The sequence below is a fragment of the Anomalospiza imberbis genome, chromosome 17 (genome assembly GCF_031753505.1).
Source record: "Anomalospiza imberbis isolate Cuckoo-Finch-1a 21T00152 chromosome 17, ASM3175350v1, whole genome shotgun sequence".
In the NCBI taxonomy this organism is placed as follows: domain Eukaryota; kingdom Metazoa; phylum Chordata; class Aves; order Passeriformes; family Viduidae; genus Anomalospiza; species Anomalospiza imberbis.
Genome location: NC_089697.1, coordinates 11,895,291 through 11,906,430, shown reverse-complemented (window position 1 = coordinate 11,906,430; position 11,140 = coordinate 11,895,291). Strand labels below are relative to the sequence as shown.

The 11,140-nt window shown below is 38.2% G+C and overlaps 1 protein-coding gene and 1 long non-coding RNA gene across 2 annotated transcripts; both read right to left on the bottom strand.

The window, feature by feature from the left end:
* Positions 1–3,201: 3,201 nt before the first annotated feature.
* LOC137484275 (uncharacterized) lies at positions 3,202–5,799 on the bottom strand. Its single transcript, XR_011004811.1, has 2 exons — positions 4,973–5,799; positions 3,202–3,852 (listed from the first exon to the last, which is right to left on the bottom strand). It is a non-coding gene; the product is annotated as an uncharacterized lncRNA (long non-coding RNA).
* A 128-nt stretch (positions 5,800–5,927) lies between these two features.
* CTCFL (CCCTC-binding factor like) lies at positions 5,928–10,917 on the bottom strand (the record flags this gene model as incomplete). The annotated part of the gene is made up of 5 exons (XM_068208295.1): positions 5,928–6,008; positions 6,682–6,831; positions 8,177–8,297; positions 9,956–10,089; positions 10,761–10,917. Coding segments are annotated over 5 exons (621 nt in total), but the record flags the coding sequence as incomplete, so codon positions are not given.
* Positions 10,918–11,140: the final 223 nt, after the last annotated feature.

The window sequence follows — 11,140 nt, the reverse complement described above, 5'->3', positions numbered from 1 at the left end:
CGGATCCAACACCGGGAATGAGCACGGCCAGGAATGAGCACGGCCAGGAATGACCGATCCCAGATCCAACACCGGGAATGGCCACGGCCAGGAGTGACCGATCCCGGATCCAACACCGGGAATGAGCACGGCCAGGAATGAGCACGGCCAGGAGTGACCGATCCCGGATCCAACACCGGGAATGGCCACGGCCAGGAGTGACCGATCCCGGATCCAACACCGGGAATGACCATGGCCAGGAGTGACCGATCCCGGATCCAACACCGGGAATGAGCACGGCCAGGAGTGACCGATCCCGGATCCAACACCGGGAATGACCATGGCCAGGAGTGACCGATCCCGGATCCAACACCGGGAATGACCATGGCCAGGAGTGACCGATCCCGGATCCAACACCGGGAATGAGCACGGCCAGGAGTGACCGATCCCGGATCCAACACCGGGAATGACCATGGCCAGGAGTGACCGATCCCGGATCCAACACCGGGAATGGCCACGGCCAGGAGTGACCGATCCCGGATCCAACACCGGGAATGAGCACGGCCAGGAGTGACCACGGCCAGGAGTGACCGATCCCGGATCCAATACCAGCACTGACCACGGCCAGGAGTGACCGCTCCCGGACCAGCACTGCCCCTGAACTCCTGCAGGAGCTCCTGCAGGAACACCAGAGCCAATTTCCAGTCTCGGCTCCTTCTTCTCATCCCCTTGGCAGAGTCCCGGATTCTTTTGAGGTCAATTCTTCCAAATTTCAGCATGCAATTCATCCTAATTGACCCGTCACTTCCACAAGGTCACATCACGTTTCAGCATCATTGAAGCTACTCCTGTGTCAGGTCTGTTTCATTACAGAGCCTAAATAGTAAAAAAAAAAAAAGCATCCAAAGGCCTGGTTTTACTCTTTCTCTGCATTTCATCAGCTGGGTCTGTGCAAAACTGTATTTCCTCACACATTAACTATTTAAAGCATAGACAATTTCAGCTTGCAGAGGAAGCTTGGAATGGAAGTTTCCTCTTCTTTCCCAAATAACTGAAGTATCTCAGAACATTGTTACATAATGCTACAGAACACTCCAGTATTATCTGTTTCAGACATGAATAATTCCTGTTCATTTAACAACTCCTCCACAATTAGTAAATTAAAATATTTTAAATTTGGCATCTATTCAGAATATGCATTGCTTTAAAAGATATTAATACATATCTACTGGTCTAAAATATGTGAGTAATATAATGAAATTAAATTATCTTTGTAAAATATAAATCAGAATAGTGATGCAAATATTTGCATTTGCATAGTTATGCAAACTCTTAATCATGAAGAACAATCACTGCTGTTAAAAAGCTTAAGGCCACTAGGAATGGCTCCTGAGGAGGTCAAATCATTCTTTCTTGATTTCCAAAATGACACATTTATAGCTTCTAACTACTGAAATAATAATTTGAAAGTTCAGAGATAAAAATATCTTTTATTACTGCATTCACATTCCACTCTATGTAGTCTGATTTTTAGATGTCAGCACAGAATGAGTCAGCTTTGTTATTAACAATTCAAATGCACAATATATATTCAGCAAATTGATCAAGGAATGTAAACAACTTCTAAAATTAATTTTAACCAAGCAATCTGCTGCTTAGAATTTATAACACAAATGGAAACAGCTCAACAAGAACAAAGTTAACAATATTATTTAAGCAATTATAATGAACAAAAGTATTCTTAAGTCCTGTCACTTGTAAGAACAAATGAACTTCCTAAAATTTTACCAGCATGAAAACAGACACAGAGCAATCAATATGAAACTTTATAAACACTGAAGTAACAGATCTGTAATGGAGGGACAAAATCAGTAAGGATCTAAATGAATTCAAGCCCTCTGACTTTTCAGGGTTTGCCACAAAACGGGAGGTTTCTGTTACCAAAGTGGTAATTCCTGTTCATGTGTTTGACTGAGATGATTGATGAAGGTCTTGGTGAGGCCTTTGGTGTGGTCTCTCTAAATGGGATTATTTCCTGTAAAACTGCAATTATCTCCTGCTAATCCCAACATCCTCCCTTATCTGCTCACCCCGAACAGGGAGACACTGGGGACACTGCGTGGCACAAAGCTCCTGGCACTGCTTTGGGTCACAGAACAGCTGCTGAATTAAAGAAGTTACCCTAGAACAGGCATCTAGACACGTTACCAAGTACAGGATAAAGATGCTATGTTAATATACTAACTGGCAAAAACTTAAAGGTTTCAGTTTTTCATTGTTCAAAATAAAAAAAAGTTAAAAGTTGCAGTTGCTGTGAGCCTGCAGCTCACCTGGGGTGCACAGCACAGGAATTCTCTGTCCCTGACCACATCAGCAGAACTTGCAACCACAGCCTGCCCAACCTGCAAACCCAAACCATTTAATACTGGTCAAATTCCACACCATAATGAAGTTAAACACAGATGTAATCTTGAAATTGGGATGAGGGTTTGGCATTTCAATTAAATTCAGTTGTTACATGACCTAATATTATTAATATTTGTTAGTTAAGCTGGTTCTTCTTTATAATGAAATGTAACATAAGAATAGCAGCATTAAAGATTAATACTTAAAAAATATTTAAGATTTTATGAGGCTGCCAAGTATTAATTATAAATGACAAAAAAAAGTGTGAACAGTACATAAACGGCAATTGTGACCATTGTAATGAATCATAAAAATTAATAGTACTTATTGTAACGACTCTAGTAATTATTAAGAATTAAACCCAATAGTTCTTATAACCTAAGGAAAGTTAAGAGAATTGTATTTGACAGTTAATTTTTTTTCTGATTTTTAAATATTCTATAAACATGAACTTTCCTAAGTAACACAGTTGTGCTTTACTGAAGATCTAATTAAAATCAAAGTCGTGGGTGTGGCTTGGATCTGGTGCTAAATGGAGGATCAAACTTCCATGGGAACACCTGCAAGGCTGGTTAAAGAAAACAGATCCCACCTGCATTCACAAAAATAATCAGCTTAAGGTCACAGAAGGTTTTACATTGCCAGAATGTGGGGTCCTCCACACTTCTCTGCCACCCTGTTCCTGCTTCATTTTTGTCATGCAGTTCTGTCTGCCCAGCTAACTGAGCTGAGAAAAACTCAGACAAAAGATCAGTTTCTAATTACCAGTAGTACGAGGCATAAAAATTTGTGCTTTTCCACCAAATTGTGTCATGCATTCTATTGCGTCATGAATTTGATTAGAAACTAAAGTGTTTGCAGAAAGGAGATTTAGTCGATGTACCTTGTACTAAAAAATCATTGCCTTTCATCTGCTCACCTCAGCAAATTATAAACACTGAAATTCAGTGATACTGAGGGATAAACTTACCTCAGATCAGTCTGCAATTCTGTGAGTAAAGCTGGAAAAAATAAATGCAAGGGGAGACAACACATCCATTCTTTAACAAATAACTCTGAAATTAGCTGATTTTTGCCACTCTGTTATTACCTGCATGTAATAAACCAGGTGAAAGTTGCCTCTAACTTTCACCCTTTGCAATGGTGTTTAGGTTACACAGTAGAAGCTGCAGCAAGAAGAAACATGAGCACAGAAGGGCTCCAACAGCTTCCAACCAGCATCTTTTCCACCTTTCTAATTGGAGGTAGTTCCACACTTTGAACTGCCCAGTTACAGCTACTGAGAACAAGGAAGAGCAGTCTGTCTGTGCATTATTTGTCCATCATGTTGAGGATCCATTTAATGAGTTGCTTCTGTTCTGTGTTCTCTCAGCGTTGCTGTTTCTGTCCCATCTAAAACAGGAACAATCTCACTGGCACAATGTTCATTCTTCACAGTAGAGTCACCTGGGAATAATTTCAGGGCAACTTTGAAAAAAAAATTAAATATTGGGATGATTAACCAGAAAGTCAAGTAAATATTTCAATAAATTTAACAAGTATGCAATTTATTTTAGTGGAGAAAATGCTGCCAATATGTAACTACAGCACATCTTTTATCTTGAACTTTACTTGGGGAATGAATATATCTTCTGTTGAATATTACATTACAAGCCATGCTACTGAGTTTGGTATTCTCATCAGAGGAAAACTAAGCATTTTTTAACTGGAAATTTAATTATGATATGCATCTTTTTTCTTTTTTAATTATTAGCAACAGCAAATCACTGACAGCCCCAGTCTCACAAGTCATCATCTGCAAAGCCACACTGAGGATCCCACAGGCCTCTTCAAGTTGTGCAAGAAGTGGACAGTGATATATAAATACTTGCAGGTTTTGGGGAAAAAGTTTTGGAACAGCACAGAAATTTCTAGGTTTTGTGTGTGTCAGTTAATGAACTGAATATTTGCATGAACAACATCTGAAAATACATTATCACAGCTCTAGAAAATCAAGCTTTCAGATGAAGGTATTTACAAGATACCAAAAAGAAATTGTTTGCATGTAGGAAAACATTAATAAGCAGCAAAATCTAATTACTGCAAGAACATAAACACTGCAGCTGTAACACTTCTCTCTAACCATACCATTACAGCCTCACCAGTGAAAACAGACGTGTCAATGCTAATGTAAACTCAGCTGCTGATATATATTCATTAGATTCAGAAAAGCTCCAACATTTCTTCCTCCCACCACGTCAACTTTTCTCAGTGCAGATACAATCTCATACAAAGGGTGAGGTTTAGGGACACCTAGGCCTAAGGTGTATCTCCACTCTTGTATCTTACTGCACAAAAATCATCTGAAAGCATTGCTGAAAAGGGGGATTAGGAACTCGAGCAGGGAACAGCCCAGGATGGTACCTGCGCAGAGACCCAACTCACATGACAAGAATTTCTGACACACAAGAAAGCCTATTCTCAAGTATTCTTCCATTATTAGCTTCACCGTGAAACAGCAATTAAGCAGCAGGGAAGATTCAGTGCCTTAGCCTTTTAGTCTTGATTCTAATTTACATGATTAAATTCTAACTTAGTCACTGATTACCTTCTGGCTTAGCACGCTTCGGGTTCTCATGGATTTTATTTTTGCCTTTGCTTCCTTTTCTGGCTGTAGCAGTTTTTGCCCTCACCAATCCACAGTTTTCAGCACGCTTACACATATTACTCTGTTAGCATAATGAAGAACAAATATATCAATCAAATATTAATCTATGTAAGCAATTTAACAGACACAAAGCAAATATGGCTCTGACAGACAAATTCTGGAACACTTAATGGAAGACTGACTTAGTTAACAACTTCCACAAAACTCCTGAAGATTTTCCAGAATATATATTACAATTCTGCTTTAAAAGAACATTGCCATTTGGTGGGTATAAAATAAAATTTATCATCTTCTGCTTCCTGGATAAGCAATAAAGTTTCACATGTAAAATCTGTATGTGGAAAAAGGGTCACATTTACTTTAAAGTGTGCACAGTTGACCCAAAAAGAGAATGTTTTCTCACTGCATATGGTTTTGAAGTGAGTAATAATTTCTTACTTTCCTTGCTGAACAGGTCCTAGCTATCCTAAAAGTACTCTTTAAAATAAATTTTTCACTTCAGACTGAATTTATTCTGCATCACCACTGAAAATCACATTTCAGGCTCAAATGCTACATTTTGTTCTTTATCACAATATCCCTGAAAGTGACTGCTCTTACTTCACACTTCTAAGCAGTCCACGTACAAAAGATTTATCAGGAAGATAGATTCATCCTTCCAGCATATCAATTTCAATTTGTGAAAGATTTACCCTGGAAATAAGCACCACTACGCTATTTTAGTTGGACTGCAGTCACAGAAGTTTTTATTTTCTTAATGTAAATATAACCCCCAACTCTGTCTCACAACACTCCTACCAGAGTGAGCAGCATTTTCCCAGGAACTGAAATACCTGGTTACATGTGCAGCTGCACTGAGCACACCTGAATCTTTTCTCACTCCTGTGAGTCCTGCTGGGCTGGAGGAAAGCTGCCTCTCAGCCCCTGCATTTCACTGCCTCTTCCATGCAGGAATGCAGATTCCTCAGGGGGACACCTGGACAGTTATTCAAAACAACTCGTTTTAATGGCAAGGTTTTTATTTTCAGAGTTTTGAACAAGAGTTGGGCTGTGTATAGCCCTGAGTAATGCAAATCTTGTGGAGGAAAGCAAAAAAGAGCCCTCCATGCCCTCTGCAGTGGGGTGAAATACACAATTAGTTTAAGATTAAACAAAAGCTGCAGCAAGATTATGTAACTTCCCAAAGAAATCAAGCAGTTATAAGCCTGAATCTTACTGATTTCAGTGGAAAGCATTTAACAAATCAAATACTTTAAAAAAAAATCCAGTTTTAACACAGAATTTTCATGTATTTCTGGAAACTTAAAATTCTACGTAGGTTTTTTTGTTACTGATCAGCTCTATTTTCACCAACACTTCTGAAAAAACAGGTCACAGTGCCACAGGTATCAAGCAAATAACAAAAAAGAAAAAGCTAATTATTTGCTACTTTGCATTTTAAACAAATTAAAACATCAACCACAAGATGTCACCACATCTCCTTGCAGGAGGAATTAATTTACCTGTAAAACTACAAATACATTTTACTTAAAATATTCTGTGATAATACGAAGTCAGCTATAACATATTTGGTGAAATTTTCTGAAAATTAGAGATTTCACCTCTACTTACCTCTACATTTTGTTTTCAGTGTTTTCCTTTAAACTCACCCAAATCACTTTTTCGGGAAAGGAAAGTACTACAGTGTGGACATTGATGTTTTGGCACATTTTCTCCATGCTTCTGTAACACATGGATTTTCATGGTACCACTTTGAGTCACTCTGGCTTGGCAAATGTAACATTCGTAGCGTTTTTCACCTATTAAAAAGAAATTAAAACAACATATGCTTAGAAACTCTACTTATTTGATATAAATTCAAATTCCCACTGAATTCAACACTCATGTTCTAACAGCAACAGTCTCCAGATCAACCAAAAGTTAATATTGGCTGACGGTGAACAAAAGGCCAAACAAGTCTCCAGAAGTTTACATAACTGATTGCAAAACAGAATCTTGGCTGAGTCCACAAGTCAAACTGCTGAAGCATAAAGCCATTTATATAATTCTAAACTAGGAATCAGGGATTATTTTAAATTATCATCTATTCTTCCTTGAATACTTCACGTACAAAAATGCAGAATTATCTTCAAATATGCAAGGAGAGAAAGTCAACGCAGTAAAACATCATGATAAGAGTGACACACCATCAGCCACTGATAATGGTGGGAAGGGAAATTAGAAAATTATTTTCTTGCCTTTCTTCCCCAAAAAAGCCACATCAGGTGTGACTATCATTAAAAATTACAACACTGGCAACTGGCACAGCTTTGAACCAACTCCAGACTGGTTCTGTGGAAGAAGTCCCTGCCAGGAGTGGATAACACTCTTGAACTCTTCCAGCTGGACTCTTGTGGTTGACTCTCATAAAAAAGTAATTCAGTTTAATTGCACCAAACTGTCTCAATATTTGAGATATTTGGAAAATTTGATTCAAACCACGCTGTCACACTCTGATTCAACCCAAAGCATTAATCAGAGCACAAATTACATATCATAATTGAGCCAAGTTAAACCCTGAAGTACAGGATTGATACCCACTGTCCCTGAGATGACTTGCTTGTTAGAGAGTTATGACAAGAACACACTGCTTTCAATATTAAAGCAATTTAATTCTTTGTTGACCAAATTAGTTGCTGGCAATCTGGGGTCACAACAATATCCATGTTCTGAACAGATATTTGAAAATCTCTCATAGATACCTCTCCATGTAAAATCAACTAATTGAGAAATAAAAGTGACAACTTGACCCACAGAAAATGAAATCTTTTTCTAATGCAAAAGTTTAGGAGGAACAGCAAGACTAACTACTGTGATTCCAACTGCCAAATCCAGAACATTGAAAGAGAACATGTTTTTACTCCAAATCACAATTTCATTTTCAGAAAATGAAATCTTTTTCTAATGTAAAAAAGTTTAGGAGGAACAGCAAGAATAACTACTGTGATTCCAACTGCCAAATCCAGAACATTGAAAGAGAACACGTTTTTACTCCAAATCACGAATTATAAAAGGGCTAATTTTGAGGCTGAAATGAGATTGCTCTAACCCTATGAATATTCAGGAGCTGAGGCCCTGCACTTGCTCATTAGCCCAGAATCCTACCTGTGTGAGTTAACATGTGCCTTTTCAGTTTGTAGGCATCTTTGGTGGCATAGCTGCACAGGTGACAGGGGTAGGGCTGCTCTCCCGTGAGCGAGCGAACGTGGCGCCTCATCTTGCTGGCCTCAGACAAACATGAGAGATTTTCTAAGGTAACATCTACATTAGAGATATATTTAATTAAAATGTAAGTCATTTTACATACTGCACCTACTGCAACTGAAAACACTGCATTAATCCCAGAATTAGCACTCTCACATCTGTGTTTTTCCCTGCACAATCAGCCTGTTGTGGTTTTAGGACACTTCTGCACTCTTTCCCCATATTATCTTACTTTTATATTTAGGGTCCACATCAGCAATGGGAAATTTTGTAATAAAAACGAAAAATATAAAATTTAAAAAAGAGGATACCTACTACTGTCAGGCTACTTGGATATACCAAACATAAAATTATTTGAAAATACTCAGGAAAATAAATGGAAGACCAAACTCATTATCCAGAGTCTATTCGCCTTCAAGTACCAACGAATCACCTTAGTTACAAAGTTTAATTCAATTCTACTTTTTTAATGCTGTTTTTCTGATATGTTCTACATAAATATTGCAGGTATGTGATTAGGAGTTATCAAATGTTCAGTTCCTCCATTTATGAACACAATTAACGAATTCACTGCTAGATTCCTTTAAATCTACACTACTATTCACTGAAATGAAACTAAACATGACTGCCAACCTTTGATACACAAAAGTCAAGTAATTTGCATGGCAGCACTGGAGACATCTTTCAGCTGTCTTCATTCAGGTAAAGCTTACAAGAATGTGAGTTCTGTAAGAGCAGTGAATGCTGGATAGCTCCATATTGAAACAAGGGAAATAATAGGGTGATTTAATATCAGCTGTCAGGCTTTTTAAAGATGCAAGCTATCGAAAATCTAATTGTTAAGATAAGGTGCATGGAATAAAGTTCAGGATGGCTTACAGCTTTAGATCCAGACACAGCACAAATTCCAATACTGAACACCCACTAAACTGTGACAGTGATTCAATCTCAGGTGCATTTCTGAAAGCCTGTGCACCCAAATTCAATTGCAATTTCCAAGTGCACCCTAAAGCAGGCTCTAGGTTATTTTATTCTTGATGAAGAAAATTCTAGTCCTGGGAAAAACCCATACATCATCAACAATACATTAACTTCTTTTTAGACATTACCTAGTATTGTCCTACAGTACATGAAACTCAGTGTAAATGAGGACCAAAAATACTTTTGCAGGACCAAAATCACACAGACACATTGTCTAGCAGCAATTTTAGAACAAGAGAAAAACCTCTTATAATACAATTAGTTTAAAAAAAGCCTAAATAATTGTATGAATATGATTTTGGAGCAACACATTTGCAAATACCACATGGACAAAGTAAGGGTTTCAGGAATTCAGGTTACTTTTTGCTTTTTTGCAGGATGATGGGGATGAAAAGATGTGCAAACAAATGAAATGTAATGCATATAATGCAATGTAATGTAATGAAATTAAATGTAATGTAATGAAATGAAATGAAATAAAGGCATGGCACCACAATGTTGTAGCCATCAGCCACCTTGCAGTAACACTGTAGCACCTTAACAGATAAACACAATCAATCAATCAGTGTGTCCAAGGCCATCAGCAGAGCCTGGACTTCTCATGGTTAAAATCTGGGCAAAAAATTGTTATGTGCATCAAAATCTTGGCACATGGAAACCTTCTCATCCTCCCAAAAGTCTCAGTAAGGCTGTACTTACTTCTACACTAGAGTATTCACATATTGTGCACTTGAAAGGCTTCTCCAAAGTGTGTTTGTACCTCCTGTGTCTTGAAAGCTCCCCTTGGGTCACAAAGGCTGGGTCACACTCACTGCATTTATGGGGTTTTTTCCCTGTAACAATACACATGAGACTTTTATTCAACACCACAGCAATGTGATTTGTCTGCCTTACATCAACATGCAGAATTTTTTAATAGAACCTTTTCTGATATTCTGATTTTTTACACACAATAAATCATAGAATGATTTGGGTAGAAAGGGACCTTAAAGCTCATTTTGTTCCACCCCCTGCCATGGGCAGGGACACCTTCCGCTATGCCAGGTCGCTCCAAGCCCTGGTCAACCTGGCCCTGGACACTTCCAGTGATGGGGCAACCACAGATTCTCTGGGCAACTTGTGCCAGTGCCTCACCACCCTCCCTGTAAAGAATTTCTTCCATATATATGTACACAGTAAGTTTATTATAAACACAATTTATCACTTTGCTTCATATGTTTATATAGCAAAATGAAAACATCATAGAAAATTCTATTCTGCATGTAGGAATGAAGCACAGCTGACAAGAATTGTAAGAATGGTACTTAACAAAATAAACAAATACACACACACACAGAGTTCCTAACTACAGACCATGTCTTTTCAGTGTGGAACTCCAGAGAAAATCAGAGGAATTTATGAGCATAAAATGATCACAGAACACAGCTCTAAGGCAAAGCCACTTGCCTGCTAATTCAGTTTTGAAGCCAGTAAGTATCACAAAGTATTTTCAAGCCTTAGGTACCTGTATGTGTGTTCACATGGTTATGCTGCAGAGCTGCTGTACAGAAGGCTTTCGGGCAGAGGTGACACACGTGACATTTCTCAACCAAATGGGTTTTCAAATGACACCTAAGACTTGATAACTTGGCTGAGGTGAATGTGCAGAAAAAACAGTTGAAACAAAGATACATTTACACTGTACATGCCACAAAACAATGACTTTACTTTTTCAAAAAATGGTATTGATTTCTAAAGAGTCCCTTTAGTCTGGGTAAAACTACTTCCAAATTCTACATCAAAGAATTCATTAAGACTTAAGCGATTTGCCCCCAAAATTGTGTTAATTGTTAGTGATACAGTTTAGAATTTAATCCCAGGAAAACTAACTCCTACCATTGCCCT